Source organism: Humulus lupulus, chromosome 1, assembly GCF_963169125.1.
Source record: "Humulus lupulus chromosome 1, drHumLupu1.1, whole genome shotgun sequence".
Lineage (NCBI taxonomy): Eukaryota > Viridiplantae > Streptophyta > Magnoliopsida > Rosales > Cannabaceae > Humulus > Humulus lupulus.
This window is the reverse complement of record NC_084793.1, coordinates 307545361-307567354: the sequence shown is the minus strand read 5'-3', so window position 1 is coordinate 307567354 and position 21994 is coordinate 307545361. Positions and strand designations below refer to the sequence as shown.

The 21994-nt window shown below is 34.6% G+C and overlaps 3 protein-coding genes across 3 annotated transcripts; 1 reads left to right on the top strand and 2 right to left on the bottom strand.

Moving 5' to 3' along the window:
- Positions 1 to 6603: 6603 nt before the first annotated feature.
- LOC133781655 (uncharacterized) lies at positions 6604 to 9191 on the top strand. Its single transcript, XM_062220714.1, has 4 exons — positions 6604 to 6793; positions 6863 to 6958; positions 7038 to 7136; positions 9150 to 9191. Exons 1-4 carry the CDS (start codon positions 6677 to 6679, stop codon positions 9189 to 9191), a joined length of 354 nt encoding a protein of 117 aa, XP_062076698.1. The 5' UTR covers positions 6604 to 6676.
- A 3670-nt stretch (positions 9192 to 12861) lies between these two features.
- Positions 12862 to 13479, bottom strand: LOC133781648 (B3 domain-containing protein At1g05920-like). Its single transcript, XM_062220706.1, has one exon. It carries the CDS (start codon positions 13477 to 13479, stop codon positions 12862 to 12864), a length of 618 nt encoding a protein of 205 aa, XP_062076690.1.
- Positions 13480 to 21075: 7596 nt separating this feature from the next.
- LOC133781639 (B3 domain-containing protein At2g32645-like) lies at positions 21076 to 21681 on the bottom strand. Its single transcript, XM_062220695.1, has one exon. It carries the CDS (start codon positions 21679 to 21681, stop codon positions 21076 to 21078), a length of 606 nt encoding a protein of 201 aa, XP_062076679.1.
- Between the last annotated feature and the right edge of the window lie 313 nt (positions 21682 to 21994).

Here is a 21994-nt window from a genome sequence, read left to right as displayed (position 1 = left end):
CGATGAACAAACGTGAAGAAGAAGACGAAGAGGGGGTCTTGTATATATAGGTGGGAAAATGGAATTAATCAGGAGCGTCGAATGGAATTCTCACTAGATCGAACGGATGGGGATCAATGACAAGATGGCGCCGAAAAGTTGTCAGACGGACGATCGTGGGCGTGTTCCCAAGGTACTCAAGTACCTAAAGTGAGCAATACCCATCTGGCACGTGTCCGTTTTCAAGAGCGTATGACGGTACGGTTCCCAGAGAAAGTAGTTCAAAAGTTTCCTTCTCTTAGGATTCGAACAAGTACTTTTGAGGGGGCAAGATGTTATACCCAGATTTCGAGCCATGGTAAATATGACCTCGAAAGCTGAGTTCGCAATAAATGGTCTCGTGAGGATTAGAGTATGATCTAGGATTGTAAATCGAGCATGCAAAGTATGATATATGATCTCGAATGCGGTGACCTCGAAATGATCTCGATCTCGAAAGGTAGCTCCGAGAACACCTTCATCTTCAGGAACTTCGGAGCATGGGTCTTGAGCTCGATGTACTATCTCGAAAGCAATGTTAGCTTGGGAGAAGTCAGTGGCTCGCGCAATGACGTGAAACCTGAGATGCTGAAGCCTTGGAGATACGCTATGACCACCTTGAATATCTACAAATATTGTAAACATGAGATGTAATCCTCATTTATTGATGTAAATCCCCAAGAATCGTGGGATATTATTTAGTCAGTTATGCGTTTCCTGGTCTTCAGGGACGTTTCCTTTTTTATCTGATTAAAGGCATTTAAAGCCATTTATTTTTATTCACAAAAGGGTAACTACCCAAAATATGTGGGATAGTATTCTGCATCCTTCTCTATAAATAGAGAAGTCATGCACCATTGTAGAGGACCGAAATTCTGATCCTTGAGAGAAAACTCTGGAGAATTCATGCTAAAGAATTGTTCAGAGATAATCTTGAGATTAATAACAGAGACTCGTGGACTAGGCAGATTTAACTGCTGAACCACGTAAAAAACCGGGTGTTTGATTCGTTTATCTCTTTTGGCCATTATCTTTAATTGTTTACGTGCTCTCTTCTTTTATCTGTTGACGAAAAACGGCGTCAACAAAACTAAGTGCTAGAAAAATATACAAATTCAATTAAAATTAATTTAAATTTTAAAATATTTTTTTAATGTTTGAATCATTTTTAAATTTTAGTAATAAATTTTGAATAATTTTTTATTTTAAAAAAATTTGTAATTATTTTTTAAATTAAAATTGAAACAAACTAATTATATCACGTCTGTGTTACTCCATTGCCATTATTAGCGGCCATACCAATTTTTTTGAACTACTTATTAATTTTTGTAAAAAAAAAAAGTATTTAGTCAAATAAGTGAAAGCTTTTATACTACTAACTAACTTTCACCGCAACTTGATATTTTTAATAGGGAAACTAATTTTGTTTAGATTGTGAAATTTTTTGAAACAAATTTAAGATAGTTTATTTAATAAAAAAAGTGAGTATAGAAAAAAAAAAAAAAACAACAACAATAAGTGCATATTATCATGTTATTTTGTTCTTTTTTCTCCTTTTTGCTTGAACATATATTATTATTATTATTATAATTTGTAAAAATAGAACAAAAAAATTAATTAGTAGTTAATTTATTTTCTTAGTCTCGGTATGTTTGTGATTGATGGTTGTTGACTACAACCATCAATTACATGGATATCGGCACATAAATGATAAGTTTAAAATATTATTAATAAAATTTATCTAATTATTTAAAAATATAAATTAGTCTTAAAGACAAATAATAATTAATTTATAAAATTATTATTATTATTACAAATTAAAAAATTATGAATAAATAATAATTTATAAATTACATGAATATAGAAATTGATAATTATATTTAATAAAAGTTTAAAAAATTAAGAATAAATAATAATTTATTTTTTAATTAATTTATAATAATGTAATTAATTAAATAATAAAAGTTAGATATAATATTTAATAAAATTTTAATAAATAATAAATTAGTTTAGGAAAAAAAGTTAATTTGTTTATAAATAACATTATCAAATAAAACATCATAAAATAGCATAAGATATTATAATATTGCATAAGATTTCAAAAGTGATAACAAATCTCCTTTGTTATCCATTTCTATTCACATTACTAAAACTCACACTCTTATAACACTTTAGATGGCGATTGACAAGACTTGGACAACATTGAGAAATTGTGGTTGTCAAGAATATTGGAATGGTCTGCAAGCTTTTTTGAGAATGGCGTCGGAACATAAAGATTCTGATGGAAGAATTAGGTGCCCGTGTGTGAGATGCAATAATAATAGATTTTAATCTTTGGATGTAGTTCGGGCACACGTATTCGATAAGGGTTTTCATCAAGCTTATGATAAGTGGATTTTTCATGGTGAGGTGGAAGAAATTGTTGTTGATGAGGTGGTTGATGAGAATGAAGACGATGAGATGATTCAAGTTGTGGAAGACTTCCTTTTACCGACAACTGAGGAAGTAGAAAGGGATCCCGGTGGGAGTCAGTATTATGACGAGTTATTTGAGGAGATTGAAGCGAAGTTGTATCCTGGCTGTGACTGGATTTCATCCCTGAACTTTTTAGCAAAGTTATTGCATCTAAAAGTTAGAGGGAAGATGCCTAACAACATATTTGATGAATTGCTGAAGTTGTTAAAGCTTGCATTTCCTAAGGAGAACAAAATCCATGGATCGTACTACGAGGCGAAAAAGAGATTGAAAAAATTAGGGTTGGGATACGAGTCCATTCATGTGTGTCAGTATGATTGCTGCTTATTTTACAATGAGCATGCATCTAAAGAGACATGTCCAGTATGCGGAAGTAGTAGATGGATTACTTCCGAAATGACGAAAGGAAAAAAAGTGCCACACAAGGTGATGCGTTACTTTCCGTTGACCCCTCGGTTGAAAAGATTATACAGTTCAAGGATTACAGCAAAACACATGATATGGCATCACGCCGGGAAATCAAAAGATGAAGGGGTGATGCGACACCCGGTGGACGGCTCTGCGTGGAAGGACTTTGATGCCAAGCATCCTGATTTTTCAAGGGATCCCAGAAATGTTCGTCTGGGCTTAGCTGCTGATGGATTTAATCCATTTGGTAACATGAATCTTGCATACAGCATGTGGCCTGTGGTGTTGGCAAACTAGAATCTGCCACCTAGGTTGTGCATGAAAGACAATTATTTCATGTTGACCCTCCTTATTCCTGGGCCAAAATCACCCGGTAAGGACATGGATGTATTTCTGAGACCATTAGTGGATGAGTTGAAGGATCTGTGGGTTAACGGAGTTGATACAAGAGATAGTACGACCAACAGGATGTTCAAGATGCGGGCAGCCCTTTTGTGGACAGTGAACGATTTTCCAGCTCGCAGTAGTTTGTTTGGATGAAGTGGTCAGGGATACAAAGCTTGTCCTACGTGTAATGAGGACACAACTTCCATCTGATTGATCGGTAAGACATCTTACGTTGGTCACAGAAGATTCTTGCCAAGTACTCATCGAATGAGAAGAGACAAAGAGTTCGATGGAGAAGTAGAGAGAAGACGTCCTCCGAGACGGTTTACTTGTGAGGATATACTAGAACAAGTTAATGCTCTTGCAGCGCAAGTTCCAGGAAAACATGTCCAGTTTGGGGGTGTGAAACGTAAAAGAGGAGTAGAGGAAGGTAATTGGAGGAAAAAAAGTATTTTTTACGAGCTTGAGTATTGGTGTACAAACAAATTAAAACACAATATAGATGTTATGCATGTTGAGAAGAATGTGTGTGATAGTCTCCTTGGCACCATCTTAGACAGTGATAAATCTAAGGACACCACTAATGCCAGACATGATTTGAAAAAGATGGGTGTGAGAGAATCATTGTGGATTTATGAAGATGAGAATGGGAAGCTGATGAAGCCGCACGCTCCTTATGTGTTAACTCCAGCGCAGAGGCAACAGTTTTGTCAGTTTATAAAAGGAGTTAGATTTCCAGATGGCTTTTGTTCAAATTTGAAGAAGAAAGTGTCCGAGAATGATACAAATATTCTTGGGTTGAAGTCACACGATTGTCATGTGATAATGCAACGATTACTTTCTCTCGGTGTTCGCAAGTTTCTTCCAAAATCTATATCGACCACTATTGCAGAATTGTGCAATTTCTTCAGGCAAATATGTTCGAGGACTTTAAATGTTAAAGATATGGAGGAAGCACAAAATAATCTTATTCAGATATTGTGCAAGATGGAGTTGATTTTTTCTCCAGATTTTTTTGACATAATGATTCATTTGGTATTACATTTGCCAGAAGAAGCAATATTGGGTGGTCCGGTATTTATGAGGTGGATGTATCCTTTTGAAAGGTACATGAAAAAATTAAAGAACTATGTGGGAAATAAAGCTCGCCCTGAAGGGTCGATCGCCGAAGGCTATGTTGCAAACGAGGCTTTGACCTTTTGTTCAATGTATTTCAAAGGCATTGAAACAAGATTTAACCGTCTTAATCGAAATGAAGATGCAACTTATATCCCACGAAATCTTGCAGTTTTCCAATCTCAATGTCGCCCACTCACAAAGGGAACTTTGAAGACTCTCGATCATAAGACTCGTGAAATAGCTGAGTGGTTCATACTTGAGAATTCTCCTGAAATTGAGCCTTATTTAGAGTAAGTTTATTCTCTTATAAATTAGAACATGTGTGGTTATTATCATTTTTTTGTTATCAAGAATCGTAACACTATTCTAATTAACAGCGAACACCTACAAGAGATTAAACAAAAATACCCAGATGGTGATCATGATCGTTTGCATAGGAAAAATTTCCGTTCATGGTTTCATAAAAAGGTAGCTTTGAACTTTGAACTTTGATTTTATTAATGATATATTTTGTGAATCTAATATCATTCTATGTATTTAGATATATGACTTGCATAAGCTTGGGTCTTTGGATAACGGTGATGAACTGTTAGCTTTAGCATCTGGGTCAGATCATTTGTCAACCTTTTACCAAGGTTGTATAGTCAATGGTGTTTGATTTATTGCACACGATCGAGACAAAAAGCGCACCACACAGAATAGTGGAGTGTCTGCTGTCGGAACAGAAGGTTTTAATTTTTACGGCACGCTTGAAGAAGTGGTGATACTTTCTTTCACTGGTGCATATTCAGTGGCATTATTTCGGTGCAAATGGTTTAATACAAATCCAAGAATGAAGAAAACAGTCATTGAAAATAATGTCACCAATATAAACGTCAATGGCGAATGGTACAAAGATGAGCCGTACATACTTGCTACTCAAGCTAAGCAAGTTTCTTAGAGGTCGTGATTGGAAAGTTGTAGAAGATGTGAATCATCGACAGATTTGGGACATTAAGGACAATTCTGATGAGGTTAATGATGTTATTGATGTTGTACATGAAACAAGTTCATCAAAATTTTTGTTGACTGTGGACCTCGGAGAGTTGATTATGCAATCTGATCAACCTGCTGCTTATGTTGGAGCTGATGAAGATGGTGACGACGAAGCTGATATGTCAGAACATGAGGACGTTGCAGATGCAGAAGATGAATTGGTTGTTGAACTTTGTGAAGATGAAAATGTGTCTCCGATTACTGATGGAAATGATAGTGATTACTCTGTTTAGTTTTTTTCTATTTGTGTAACAGAACTATGTATTTAAATATAATGAAGTGTTTTTTGTAATTATAATATAAGAAATTTGAGCTTTGTGAAGATGAAAATGTATCTCCGGTTACTGATGGAAATGATAGTGATTACTCTGTTTAGTTTTTTCTATTTGTGTAACAGAACTATATATTTAAATATAATGAAGTTTTTTTTTTGTAATTATTATTATTATGAATTCAATGTGATATACTTCTATTTAATGCTAATTACTAACTAATAAATTTTAAACTGAAGTATAATGTCAGCTGATATAGCTACTTATCATGGCGGAGATGGTGGGGGTCAAGACCCGCCAGATCCTTCTAGGGTACCAACATCATACGAGTCAGGTTAAATATTGCATATCAAAATTATTTTTAGAAATTATATTGTTAGATAAATATAACATCAATACTAATACTGATTATTGTTAATAAATTTTAAAGCCCCGTCGACGAGAAGAAAAGGTCGTGGCCCTGCTAGTAATAATGTTCTTGAAGAACGAAGGAAAAAAGCTGGGAAACCATTGGATCCAGAGCTTGATCCTGTGATCAACAAAGTGGTTGGGCAGGAGGATCAAGCTTTTATTCGCATGTTGGGAACTCTAGTTTCCATGTTGTGTCCGGGGCATTATTTGGATTTTGCTGATGTACCTCAACAGTTTAAGGATCAAGTGCTTGATCGTATGAGGGTAAAAAAAATTACAAATCTTGTACTTTTCATTATTTAATTCCATTATTTACAAGTTATCTAATATTTTTTTTCCTAATGCAGTATTACTATAATATAGATGGTCATCCACCACGTGAGTCAGTTCTGGCAACTCTCAACAAGGAGATGGGAGAAAGATATCGCGAGAGAAAGAACTATAGACATAGACACTTCAAAAATCATTATGTTGGACCAGAAGATTTGGAGAATGTCCTCTCTAAGCCACCTAACCATTGCACTAAGGAGGCTTGGCAGCTTATTTGTGAAATGTTTTTGAGCGAAAGATTTTTGGCTCGTTCCGCTAAAAATCAAGCAAACAGAAGACAACTGAAGTATGTAACAACACAAGGCACAAAGTCGTTGGCAGCTAAGCGTCACGAATATGTAAGTGAAGATGTTAATTTAATTTTATAAAATAACACATTCTGAAACATTTTGTTTACATTTGTATAGGAGAACCCGGATGCGCATGTTGTTGATACTTGGAGGGATGCTCATATGAGAAAATCGACAAAATCTTTTGTCAATGAGGCAGCTCAACAAGATTATGTAAGGGAATAGTATTGTTTTCTTGTTTCTAATGTTTATAATGTTTCTAATTTTTGTTTATAATGTTATCTTTATACAGGAAAAAATGGCGGCTGAGGTTGAGAGGTCACAGAATGAGAGGCAAAGTCAACAGCAGAGTGAGGCATCTCTAAATGTATCTGGTGTTGATTTGTCCCCGGTCGATCAATACGAGATACTAAGTAAAGTACTCGAGGAGAGATCTGACTACCAAAGAGGAGTGGGTTATAGGGCGAAAGGGAAGGCAAAAAAGACATCCTCTAGCTCTACAGATCAAAGTCAGTCCCAAGCAAATACTGCTGCTTCGCCTAATGAAGATATGAGAGTTATGGCTTTGCTGGTGAAGGCAATTCGTGAGACGTTTGAGACTTCGACAACTGTGCATCCCAGTAAAATGTATAACCCAATGTTTGACAGTTTTCTGCAGAGGCATTTGCCACCACAATCCGAAGGTGGTTCGTCTTCTCAGTCTCCGTCACAGCAGTATCAGCCTCCGTCACAGCAGTATCAGCCTCCCTCACATCAGCAGTATCAGCCTCCTTCACAGCAGCAGTTCCAGCCTCCTTCACAGTATCCGCCGCAGCAGCTGTACCAGCCTCATCCAATGTATCCGCCACATATGTCGTCGCAACAACCTCCTCAGTATCAAAACCAATACATTTTTGGACCCCATTCTCAGTCTCCTCCACAATATTTTAGTTTTACCGATTTTCTAGGAGGATCGATGCAGCCTCCGCCACAGCCACAGTCTCGAGATCTGTTTGGGGACCTCACGCTCGGACGATCATCACAACCACCATATATTCCTTCACCGCCACCGCCGCCACAGCCACCGCCACCGCCATCGTCACAGCCATCGTCCTCACAGCCAGACCAAAATGTTGAAGATGAGGACAATTTCAATATTAATCTTAATGACTTTCTTTAGTTATTAGTTTATATATTTGGACTGAATTAATACTTTATTTATTTTTAATGACTATAGTGATATTTACTAGGTTGATAAATATTAAAACTATTTATATTAATTTTAATGTTAGTTATGTTTAAATTAATTAAATATTTATTTTTATTAAATTATTTTTAAAAATAATTAAATTTAATAAATATTAATTTATTTAAAATTTAATTTAAAAAAATTATAAATACAATAATAGCAACGGGCCCCGCGGCTAATATTAATGCCTCGGACATAGTTATTAGCGGCGGGTTCTGTCGCTAATGTCCGCTGCTAATAATTGCTGATTAGCGGCGGGTGTATCAGTTCGCCGCTAATAATCATTATTAGCGACACTTTTTTAGGCGCGGGGTATTAGTAGCGGAGGCCCGTCGCTAAAGCATATTAGCGGCGGACGTGGCATTTATTAGCGGCGGAGTCCCCCGCCGCTAATAATGAAATTTGTTGTAGTGGTGGTGGTGGCCGGAGGTGAGGGTCATGGTGGTTCCGGGATGAGGCAGTGAACGTTGTAGAAGGTACCTATGGCTCGAAACTGGACTTGAAGAGTGCTTGCCATTCTTGGCCGTGCACAAGGAGCCATTGATGAAGGCTTTGTGCACGTGAGCATGCATGCATGGTTTGTTGTTTTTTTGGGTAACTAATGGTTACCAATTTGTAACCAAAGGGGACAAAAAGTGGTATTTGGTCCCGAAACTTTAGAAAGTGACTGCAAGGCTTGGGATTAGGTATTCTAAGATCAAAATCTGATTATTGAGAATTAAGGATAAAAATTCCCTAGTTAATTGTCCAAGTATAATAATTTACAAGCTAGGCTTGGGAATTATTATGTAAGCTTCAAGAAAAATTCTAGGTTTGGGAGTTAGTTTCAAAGTTTAGATTTGATGACTTAGAATCTATGAAATATTTTCAAGGACTTAGAAAATATTTTAGAAAGTACAATATTACCGATTTTAAGTCTTAAGGTCAAGAGGTGGGCTCGGGGCTCGTGAATTGGACTCGAGCATCGGAAAACAGAATTTTAAGAAATAATTGGAGTTTTGACTTGAAATTTCAAACATGGCCTAGGATAAAATTATTATTAGAAATAATAATTTTCTAAGTTGAGTTTGGGATTCTGAGAGAGGGGTATTATGGTCATTTTACCCCAAGGGCTCGAGTTTGGGCCAGGGTCGGGAATTTCAGTTTTGTTTTTTTAAATTCCCTAATATATTTTAGAATCTTAGTAAGCATAAACTACGACATATTGTCCCAATATGATTATAGGGTCTAAACGCGATCAGAAATACTCACAAAGACATAATTCGCGAAAGCTAAGGACAAGAGGTAAGGAAGTATACACCAAGAGTAACTTAGCTTGTTGTGATCTTAGTGAATTGTTTGCATGTTTGTATACTGCCGGTAAAATTCTAGTTGCTATATATATGTGTGATTATATGGTTGGATGCGCATGATAGCACCCATCTATCGGGTTTGAATGTGCTTAGTGCAGTAAAGTTATCATGAATGCATGTGCAATGTTTGTGACTGTCAAGGGAAACCTTGTGAGGGTGGACCCCATGCAGCCGTGTAGTGGGGTTAGCCGCCAAGTCAGTAAATTCATCGGGTTTTAGCGGAGTATACCCCTTTGGCACGTGAGGCGAGTATTCTCTGGGCCGCGGAGGCCACCCGGGGATCATGTGTAACGACCCACTAATCTAAACTCTTGGACCATTATCGAACTATACATACATATTCTTACTAAAACATATATTTGCGAAAATACCACAATTTATTATAAACTTGTAGAAACAAAGGTTACTTTCATAAATAATAAGTAGGATATGGGTACCCATTGTCTTTAAAACAAAAATAACTTAAAAACTAAAAAGAGTTACATAGAAAATGCGGAAAATACATTTAAAACCATAAAAGCATAAACAAGACTACATCCTCGAATCGAATAACGCTCGGCCCCTTGACTCCATTCACCATCGATACACATCCTCCAAGCATCACGAATCTTACCGCCTCTAAAGCTTATTTCCTGCACATAAACAGAAAGGAGTGAGCCTAATGCCCAGCAAGGAAAATCTAACACATAGTCATAAACATAAACATAATTTCATAATAACGTAAAGACATATCATAACACATAATTCACTTATTATAATGGCCATTATTACTTGGGGTCCCATAGACTAAACAAGCATATGCCCATGGGATTAGTGGGGTCCTACTAGCTAAGTAGGTCATATGCCCATAACCCATTTGGGGTCTTGTTAGTCATATGGGTCATATGCCCAAGCCTACAAACATACACATATACATATCATAACACTTTTAATAACATAAATCATATAGATAACATAAGCACCTAACATGTTGATTCTAGCCTATTTTCCCTACCAAAGTTACCGGGATTATGGACTGAGTTGGGACTTTTGAAACACTCCTAAAACCATAAGAGAGAGTGAGTCTAAAGAAAGGAGATGAAATGAAAGAGATGGAAAGACTAAACCATAAAAAACATACTTACCGACTTATATGCTTAAGAGCTTGGATTCCCTAACCAAAATAAGAATAAGGTTAGGGGACTGAGTAGAAGGTTTTGAGAAAGGAAATAACATAAAATACAGAAAGGAACTAGAGTTTTGGGTTTACCTCAAAGATTGCAAGATCACTCTAACCTTTACCGAAATACTATAGAACTCACTTCCCAAAGTGTTTGATAAGCTTATGATGTTTAAGCTTATAGTTTTTCCCCAACCAAGTGTTTACACTCTCACACTCACTTAACACTAGCAGCTTCTGAACTTAGAGCAAATGGTGAATAATGGCTGGGTACTAGGTCCTATTTATAGAGTTTGGGAATGAAAATATCTTGATTTTACTTGAATAAAAATAATGGCTTTTTAGGTGAAAATCATTTGAATAATCGTTCAGCAGAGGCTGAAGACTCGTTCACAAGATGCTGGACTGTTGAAGGAGTTTGAATGGCTGAAAGGAAATGAATTCAAAAGAGTTTGAATCCATGCTGAAGGAGGCGATATATCGCCCCCTGTAGGCAATATATCGCCTGGGCCAGTATGCCCGAGGCGACCGTGCATCGTTTTGTGTTTTCCGTATCTACGTGCTGCGACATATCGCCCCCTATAGCTGCGATATATCGGCACACGCTGAATATTTAAACACGAAATTACACATTTTTAGCTAAGTTTGAATGGAGTAAACAGCCTTGACTAAGCCCTCAACGTACTCAAAGCAGCTGACTGACCCTATAACATTCAAACTTTACTCCTTATTATATTTAATCCTCAAAAATCTTAATCCTTAATTACCATTCAAAACATGTGCTTAAAATCCTATTGGTTGATGTCTAAACCTTATAATATAATAATATAATCCTTAATATCAGTCACATTAATCAAACCTTAGGTTATACTTAATATTCTTAAACTATAGGTTAAACTTAGAAAATCTATAAGTACTATTATGAGTGTCCAAATAACTCCTGGTCTGAACCAAAAATCCAAAGTAACAAAGATAATGCTATAAATACTATCATACTACTATCTATCTTAGCTAAGTAAAGTTCTTGGACTCTACATCATGACCCCACAGATAACTTGATGGCTCAGTACAAGGGAAACCTTGTGAGGGCGGATCCCCATGCAACAGTATAGCGGGGTTATCTGCCAAGTCAGTAAAGTCATCGTGTTTTAGCGGAGTGTACCCCTTTGGTACAGGAGGTGAGTATTCTCTAGGCCGTGGAGGCCACACGGGGATTATACGATGGCTCAGTTATATGATTTCAGTATGTTACACAACACTTTGACTTATGTGAATATGCTAGACGTGTTGCTCAGTTTGCAGTTTCTAGATATGCATTTATGTTATGCAAAGTTTGTTTTGGATAGTAGAATCATGAGTTGTAGCTAGCTTCCTTACTGAGCGTTATAGCTCATCAGTTACTCTCTGTGTGTAGGTAAGGGCAAAGCTTAAGGAGCAGTGCAATGAGCTGGAGGGGATTCTGTCTGAAGTATGCATACTGTGAAACAACCGACCTGCGGGGTTGTCAAGGTTCTCTTAAGTTTTCCGCTAAGTCCAGTAACAGTTTTATCAATTTCATGTTTACTAGTTTATTTAAAGAAAGCCATGTGGCTACAAACTATTTCTTAAGTTACGTTTAACTACATTTTGTTTTTAAAACTTCCCATCCAAATACTATTTTATTTCAAAGTACTCCAATGTAAAATTTTCTAAAGTTTACTTTAAAGTTTATTTAGATTTTAACGTCCCATTTTTACCAAAGTTGACCGTAAGAGTCTAGTTGACCACGGATAGTCATAGTCGCGTTTCAGTGGGTCTAGTTAAGAAAAGTCGGGTCGTTACAAAAACAAAAGAAATGATGAAGAAAAAAACTGATGAATAAATAAAAATAAAAAGAAGAAAAATAATGGAAAAATGAAAAGAAAAAAATATGAATGAAAAAATTGGTAGAAAAAAAATGAAGAAATGAATACAAAAATGAAGAAAAAATAAAAATGAAAGAAAAAAATAGATAGATGAATAAAAATGAGAAGAATAAGAATAATAGAAAAATGGAAAGAAAAAAAGGATGAAGGAAAATTGGTAGAAAAAATAGAATAAAATTACTTTCATAATCAAAGAAAACATAACTATGATCAAATATGAAATTTTCATGTTTTAGTTAGCTACTAATTGTGTTTCTCGTACTTTTAACTTTTTTTTAATAAATTTTTCCACACAAATTAAAAAAATTATAATTCCCATAAAACTTTAATAATCTATTCAGTCAAACTTACAAGCTTAATATCCATCTAAAAAAACACTTCCAACTTTAATAAATAAATAATAATAAAGAAAAACGACTATAGATACTTTCTAGTCTATACTAAAAACACTAAAACATGAAAGAAAAAAATTACTAAGTGGAGCCGTTGCTTAGGTTGACCAATGTAAAACAGGCATTCTCATTGATATCTCTAAAAAACCAAAGCTGAACAATATGACCTTTTTCTAGTCCATTCCTTTTGACAACATCGAGCCAATTCTTGATAAATACATAAGAAACATGAGAAGATGCTTTATTTTTCTTTGCGTATTGCCACTTTTTAAGTACGAGGCTTGTTATATCCAAATTAGGTTGAATAATGTAAACTTGCATTCCTTCATTTCGTTCAACTTTATTTTTCTCATCATCGTTTAGAAAATCATCAGAGATTATTTGACTTATTGGCATGGAAAGTCGACCCTGTTGTTTGCTAACATCGGCTTCAAAAAGCATTTTTTGGTGAATGAAGACTGGTGATTCTTGGTCAACATCAGAATCAGGAGTAATAATACCACGTGCATTACTAATAATCCTACTCAATGCCGGAGTTATAGGTGGCGGTGGATATGGTCCTGCAGCGACACCTTCGGTGGATCTCTTTCTTTTCAGGTTTTCTTTTGCTTTAACTCTGCAATTAGAATTTGATGATGGCTTTGATGATGGCCCATCGTCTACAAAATCAGCAATAAGAAACTGATGACATACATCCATGAGTGCATTAAATCGTCTCCAGGATTGGCCACATTTAGAAATGTTTTCAATCCTCGACATTTTCCTTTGATTCTTATTTTTGTTCTAAACTATAAACTCGAGACAATTAATTGAAGCCTAGATCTAGACTCAAATATATATATATATAAAGCAAGATTTCTAATTCCTATTAGGATTCGAAAACTCAATTAAATATTCATTCAAATTTAAAATTTGATATTTATATCTGTTATGTAAATCTATTCTTTTTAAATTAATTCAAATTTATCTTATCTTTTTTCTTGATATTTATTCTCCTAAATTAACCGAAATTTTAATCCTCAGATAAAAACACCATTTTTTAAAAATTTATTTTCATATCATCTAATCTTCCTTTTATTGCATAATAAATATATAATCATATTTTAATTTCAAAAGATATATATATATATATATAATCCTATTTTACTTTGCAAAGCAAAGAATTATTAAAACTAGGCTAGAGTGCAAAATAACTTTAAAAAATATTTTTAAAGACATTTTACCAAATGACCCAATTTATATAAATGAGAGTATCAAGAAATGATGTAACACTCTAAAATTGCTACATAACACTTTTTCTATTTTCTTAATTTTAACATTTTTTAGTTCTTCTTTTTCATATTTATGATTACTAGTTAATTATTAAAAAATAATATAATATCTAAAATTAAAAATTATTCACACCTTATTTTTTAAATGTAAGGACCTTAGACACGTCCTTAGAACCTCTGTGTTGTGTTGATTGTAGAAGAAAGCAAGAGAAAGAAGGTAGTGTTTTGAAAGTTCGGTGCAAGAATAGTCAGAACAAAATAGCGTAAGCCCGAACCTACTTTGTGTTAATTTCTCTTTTAGATTCTGAGTTCCAAATTCATGTTGAATGGTTTTGTTGTGTTCATAGTGTTTTGGACTAAGTTGAGGAGAAGAAAGAACACACCAAGAACCGGCCACAGTAAGAGGTATATATTCATAGATTTCCTTCGTAGTTTTAAGTTTCCGATTTTTCAATTTCGTTTCTTAGGATGGTGATGAATTTATGGGCTGTTATGTATGGTTTTAATCAGCGTTTTAGGACTAGAGAACATCCTTAAGGTGTTGGGAACATCCAAGTCCACTTTCATGTAAGTCAAGTTCATCGTGATAGACTCAACCCACTGCTTATGGTTGGTTGCATTCAGTGTCAAGACGGCGGAGGTTCTGGGAAAGCTTAGAGCTGAATGAGAAACAAGAGCAATAACTATTAAATGCATGTTATAACAAAATCATGTCATTTGTGCTCTTTTCTCATCAATGATCACAAAAAATAACAAATGATCATTATGTATGCTAGAGTTCTTAAATAAACAAAAGATAGAACTCATTCATAATTAAGAACAATCTATTAAGCATTATAACCAAACACTTGAATTTACTATCTAGAGGATAGACAAATTGTGGTTCATAAAATTCAATAGACTTTCTTCACCATATTAAGCATCCTTACCAAATAATTATTATCGATAGGATAATTAATTACTCATATGGACCTTAATGTAACTTTGGAGGAAAAAACAAAATTTAAATAAATAATTATTTAAATGTTCATCATCACTAAGCAATTTACATGGTTATTCTTACAACAAGCAAGAAAATAAGTAATAATTGTTGTCATTGTATATAATTAGATTTATGCCACAAAAGATTGAATACAAATACAATTATGAATAAAATTCATGGATTAATCTTGTGCATAAATATATGAAGATAATAGGATATTAAAAATAGAGTGAAATGGTGAAAAATGGCCCAAAATGGACATCCCACGCACCTAAAACAAGTATGGTTTTTTTTTTTTTTTTTTTAAATATGTGTCCGTACGACATGTCGTTTTTGAAAAATGACATATCGTTTGCTAAAAAACGACAACGTTTACCCCCTCGGAAACGACGTGTCGCTTTTATCATCCCTGACCTTTTTTTTTCAGGCACGCGGGTCGCCTCGACCCGGTTCAGTCCGTGGGTCCGACCCGACTGAAACCAGCAATTCCAGCCACCGTTTTGGCCACCGTCACTTGGCTTTTATTCCTCTCAACGTCGCCAACCACCCTAGCATATCCATTCTCCTCATTTCCCAACCAAAATGTCAAAGCAACATGAAATCTAAAAATGGGCCTCCACCATTTTTGAGCTCCATGAAAAGCTCGGTTTCATAGCAATACACACGAAAGTTTTGTCTAAAACATTGTTAAAACCCAGCACACATTATCAAACCCGATTTCCCACATTAACATATCATTTATTCCGAAAATTTGTGCAAAAAATTAGATTTGAACAAAATGGGTTTTTGTCTAAAAAACAAGCCCTAAAACTCAAATGACCTTGTTCTTGATACCAATTGTTAGTTTGTAAACACAATATGAGCATCACTAATGCTCAAAACAGATTATGTACAATTAATAAATGCTCACAATCAATCCAAGAACACATTTTATTTGGATATTAGTTTGGGAATGTAGAGAACATACCTCCCATATTTCTCATCCCTTCTTGAGCCATTTCTACACTCCAAAATCTGCCAAAATTGGAATGCCCCAAACTCTAGGGATCGTTACGGTGTGCCTTTTAAACAATGCTAAACTCGCTAATCGAGTCATTTGGCCATAATCGTGTAACTAAGTATGATTAGCGGTTTAGGGTTAATTTTTTTTTGTTAAGATATAACGTTTCACTAAAACGTTTACCATATACATTGGGATCCCAAAAATATTATTTAAAGGTTAATTTCAAGAAAATATTTACACCCAGCCGATCTAAGCGGAAAAACAGGGTTTAACCCTAGTTCCTCTTTCAACCCTCGGTCGTGGTGGTCGAGCAGCCGCATATGTACACATCGTCACCTAAGCTCTCAAACTCAAGGATGGTCCAGCTTTCTTTTGCCTTTACCTGCACCACATAGCACCCGTGAGCCAAAGCCCAACAAGAAAACTCAATATGCTCATGAACAGTAATATCATGTCACAAAATCATACCTGGCATGCCTAGCAATTTATAGCCTAATCAAGCATGCAAATAAGTTCAGACAATGCTGGGGAATCTAGGATAAGAAATCATGCCCTCCTGATTGGATGACTATTAAGTCAATCCTAATCAGATGAGTGATTTAACACTGGTGGTTCCATTAACCATAATGAGTGACTGAAAAACAAGTCACCACGGGGCTCAGCACCTACAGCCATGCGAATGATGATCATTATAATCATACAGAGCTTATAGCCCTGAACAGATGAGTGAATATCTCTTTGAGGTTCTATTTAACCATAATGAGTGACTGTCAAGCAAGTCACTAAGGGGCTCAGTACCCATAGCCATATGATGAAACAGTCACCTGGGCTTTTGGGCAATGGCTCTAATCAGATGAGTGACTGACGAACAAGTCATTACTGGGCTCGGCACCCACAGTCATGTGACGAAGTAGTCACCTGGGCTCAGCACCCATAGCCATGTGACTAAACAGTCACTTGGACCTTCTGGCCCTGGCTCCAATCAAATGAGTGACTGCTGGGTAAGTCACTCGGGCTCAACACCCATAGCCATGTGACTAAACAGTCACTGGGGCTCTCTGACCCTGACTCTAAGTGACTAGCCTTAGGCTAGACAAGCACTTTTAGTTTTCATCGAACTTGAGGTCGATCCGGCATTGATGCTCATTTAAGTCATTCAATGCAGATGTCGATTAGATCTAATCTTTGTCAGCTTGCGTTAGACACGCTAAGACCGTTCTTGACTTTTTAGTCAATACCATGTGACCAGTGCTCAGTATTACTGCCGAACTTGAAAAGTAGGTCATAACTTCACAGTTAATACTGACACCATTGCCAATTCTGATTAGTTAGTCAGTGCCACGCACAAGTAAGCAATGTTACCAGGCATATATCATATGTCAAATGTCCAAATGTATGATCATAATTATGCTTACTTAACAATCGCTAGCATAATTATGATCATGCACAAACATAGAGACTCAAGCTCTGATCAATCTCATATTCAATATTCATGGCATGCCCTAATCACATGTTTCTCGTGCATCACATGCATCACATACTCGGTGCAGTTTTCTTACCTTTAGTCCAAGCACAGGTTACCAATAAACGAGCCACAAGCACGATCCTGATTCCAAGCCTCCAGTGATAACCTAGTCACTACCATAATATAAAACCTCATCAAGATGAGTAAATAAATACTTCCGGACCAAGTCCTAGCCTCCGAGACGTTGAATCCTACCAAACTGGGTAGTAAGATCAATCCCGAGCCCTTAGGTTTAAGTTCCCATGACTAAAAACCCATTTTGGCCACTTTTCCCCTTTTGAGTCGTGGCCCCAAACATTAGACCCGCAGCCCCACTCAAGTAAGGCCCAAAAATATTCTCTGACAGCATTAGAGCCGCAACTCAAATAGCCCAGTAGCCCCAAACCACCAGCTTCTTCAAGCTTGAGCCGCGGCGCCCAAGAACAGAGCCGCGGCTCAACCTCGAACCCAGCCAGAAAACCTCCATTTCTTTATTTAAAAACCTTCCAAAAACCTACCCAAACATATCCAAATCCCAAAATTAAAGTTCCCAAACATCCCCATGATCCAAAACCAACAAAACCCAAGCCTCAATCAAATCAAAAACTCGTCAAAACACAAAATCCAATTCAAGCTTAAAAACTTTAAAAACTTAGAACTTAAAACCTGAATTACCTCTGATTGAGTTTTTCCCAACTAAATCCTCCGGCTAATACGCTTCTAATCTTTCCTAGGATCGCTATGCATCGATCCTCGCTTGAATCCGAGTCCTATAACTCAAGTTTCCTTTGAAAATGCGATCGGGAGACGAAAATGGAACTTTGAGGGAGAGAGAACATTCTGAGCGCTCTTTTTATTTCTTAAAAGGTTACTTCAAGCTTAAGTAGCCTTAAACAAATCCTAATGCTTGGGGTCCCGAAAACGTCCCCGGGGGCAAAATAGTAAAAAATTTTGGAATATCCCCCTGATCTTACTAACTCCCAATTTATCATCAAATACTTATTCCCATTACTCAATATCCCGATAATGTGCTAAATACCCCTTTACTCACTCCAAGTCAAGTATAAATCCCGTTGTGACTTTCCCACTAGCTTACCTCCTAGGATCGTCTCGTGCTGAGTAACCCTAGCATAACCAAATAATAATAAAGCATCACACACATATCACATACATGCCAAATATGCCTGAAATTGCCAAAATATGAAAATCACCCAATTAATCAGAAATGGGTTCACATGTATATTTAATACACCTAAACATGCATATTATCATTTAATAACATAATAAATCAATTATGGCTCTCCCGGCCTCCTAATCAATGTCCTAAACCTTATTAGGAAATATGGGGCATTACAAAAATCACACACAAGATCAAGTGTAAAAAATGCAAAAGGAACTTATGGATAGCCAACCCTTACCACAAAACCACCACTATGCACCCAATTGCCACCCATACACCATACATATTATGCTCTCATACCTTAAGAGGTATTAGCAGGTTAATTGGGGCTCATTATAATATGAGGTGGTGAACTATAGTTTAATGGTTATATGTAATTAATAAGCACTTTGATTAATGGTTGTGATTATGGAATAATGTTTATGATTATATTAGTCCATAATAATAATTTGATCCAACGATCAAAATTGAGAAGAGCTTTTTCTTTTAATTATTTGTAAACTAAAAAATAATTAAATAAATTATGGATTGAATTTTCGTAAGATTGAAGTTTATGCTTGTTGTTGTTAGGTTGATTTAATCGTCATTTGTTGCTCAATGTGGTCCTTCTTATGAGAACCCCAATCTTAATATGGAAGAATGAATACTTTTTCCTCCGAAATAAAATAAAATGGATTATATTAACTATACAGTTTAAGCTTTTACCTCCATAATAAACTGGAGGAAATTACATTTTATATGAGATTTTTAATAGAGCATGCAAAAATATGGCTTTTTAAAAAAAAATAGTTAATCTATGACTTTTTTTTTTTAAGAATTTTCACTTTTATAGGTTTATTTTCCCACATTTTTGTCTAAAAGTTTGTTTATGTCATAGTTTTACTCTTAATCAAGTTTTATTAATTTGGAAGGGTATGTTTGTAATTTGATTATTATTTTTATATTACTAATTTCATATTAAATTTTTCTTTGGTTTTTTTGCATTTTTTTTTTGTAATATGAATTGTTTTTAAAATTATTTTTTATTTATTATAAACATTATTTCCTTTTTTTTTAGATTGTACGTTTCTTTTTTTAAATCCTGAGTAAGGTAATCGGTTACTTGATTGATCTTTGACAGTTATTTAAAAAAAAAATCCTAGAGCTAGGTTAAATAACATGTATCAGGATAGGTAACTAGTTATCCTGAGATGAGTAACTTTCTGCCATAAGAGGGGTAACTAGTTACCATAAGAAGGGTGATGGGTGACTCATATTAAATATGAAAATAAACATCAAATTTGAAGGAAAAAGAGGAAGAATACTTTCATTAAAAAAAAAAAGTAACTATGATTTTAGTAACATAGGTACCTAGTTACCATAAAGAACTAAAAAATATATACACACATCATAATGTGAAAGTAACTAGTCACACCTAGAAATATACACACAAAGAACGCGAAGGTGACCAGTTACCCATTCACGTTTTCATATTTTTATTAGTTTTCTTTCCAAATTTTGGTATTCCTATAAGTGTTACAGTAAAAAGAAAATGCTGAAAAAATTGATTTGAATTTTTTACATATAGTGGAAAAAACTATTAAAAAATTACAATAATAATAGATAATAAATAAAAAAATAGTAAAATAATTATGTAATGTTAAAATATATGTGTGAAAAAATGCAAAAAAAAAAAAATAGAATGAGAAAAGAATAAGTACAAAAATGAAAAGAAAAAAAACAAAAGAAATGATCAAGGAAAAAAACAGATGAATGAATATAAATAAGAAGAAGAAGAAAAATAATGGAAAAATAAAAAGAAAAAAAAAATATGAATAAAAAAATTGGTAGAAAAAAAAGAAAGAAAAAAAAACAAATATGTGTGAAAAAAGAAAAAGAAAATAGAAGGAGAAAATAATGAATACAAAAATGAAAATAGAATGAAAAATAAAAGAATACAAATGAAAGAAAAAAAATAGATAAATGAATAAAAATGAGAAGAAGAAGAATAATGGAAAAATGGAAAGAAAAAAAGGATGAAGGAAAAAATTGGTAGAAAAAATAGAATAAAATTACTTTCAAAATAAAAGAAAACATAGTTATGATAAAAAATGTGAAATTTCTATATTTTAGTTAGCTACTAATTGTGTTTCTCATACTTTTAACTTTTTCTTTAATAAATTTTTCCATACGAATTAAAAAAATTATAATTCCCATAAAACTTTAATAATTTGTTCACTCTGTCAAACTTACAAGCTTAATATCCATCTAAAAAAACACTTCCAACTTTAATAAATAAATAATTATAAAGAAAAACGACTATAGATACTTTCTAGTCTAATACTAAAAACACTAAAACATGAAAGAAAAAAATTACTAAGTGGAGCCGTTGCTTAGGTTGACCAATGCAAAACAGGGATTCGCATTGATATCTCTAAAAAACCAAAGTTGAACAATATGACATTTTTCTAGTCCATTCCTTTTGACAACATCGAGCCAATTCTTGATAAATACATAAGAAACAGGAGAAGATGCTTTATTTTTCTTTGCGTATTGCCACTTTTTAAGTACAAGGCTTGTTATATCCAAATTAGGTTGAATAATGTGAACTTGCATTCCTTCATTTCGTTCAACTTTATTTTTCTCATCATCGTTTAGAAAATCATCGAAGATTATTTGACTTATTGGCATGGAAAGTCGACCCTGTTGTTTGCTAACATCGGCTTCAAAAAGCATTTTTTGGTGAATGAAGACTGGTGATTCTTGGTCAGCATCAGGATCAGGAGTAATAATACCACGTGCATTACTAATAATCCTACTCAATGCAGGAGTTATAGGTGGCTGTGGATATGGTCCTGCAGCGACACCTTCGGTGGATCTCTTTCTTTTCAGGTTTTCTTTTGCTTTAACTCTGCAATTAGAATTTGATGATGGCCCATCGTCAACAAAATCAGCAATAAGAAACTGATGACATACATCCATGAGTGCATTAAATCGTCTCCAGGATTGGCCACATTTAGAAATGTTTTCAATCCTCGACATTTTTCTTTGATTCTTATTTTTGTTCTAAACTATAAACTCGAGACAATTAATTGAAGCCTAGATCTAGACTCAAATATATATATATAGCAAGATTTCTAATTCCTATTAGTATTCGAAAACTCAATTAAATATTCATTCAAATTTAAAATTTGATATTTATATCTGTTATTGAAATCTATTCTTTTTAAATTAATTCAAATTTATCTTATCTTTTTTCTTGATATTTATTCTCCTAAATTAACCGAAATTTTAA

Excerpts from the sequence above, each read along its gene's own strand:
- LOC133781655 (XM_062220714.1), top strand. The coding sequence starts at position 6,677 with ATGTTTTTGAGCGAAAGATTTTTGGCTCGTTCCGCTAAAAATCAAGCA. Across the intron at positions 6,794-6,862 it reads CAGCTAAGCGTCACGAATAT|GAGAACCCGGATGCGCATGT; the intron begins GTAAGTGAAGAT and ends ACATTTGTATAG. Across the intron at positions 6,959-7,037 it reads AGGCAGCTCAACAAGATTAT|GAAAAAATGGCGGCTGAGGT; the intron begins GTAAGGGAATAG and ends ATCTTTATACAG.
- LOC133781648 (XM_062220706.1), bottom strand. The coding sequence starts at position 13,479 with ATGGATGTATGTCATCAGTTTCTTATTGCTGATTTTGTAGACGATGGG.
- LOC133781639 (XM_062220695.1), bottom strand. The coding sequence starts at position 21,681 with ATGGATGTATGTCATCAGTTTCTTATTGCTGATTTTGTTGACGATGGG.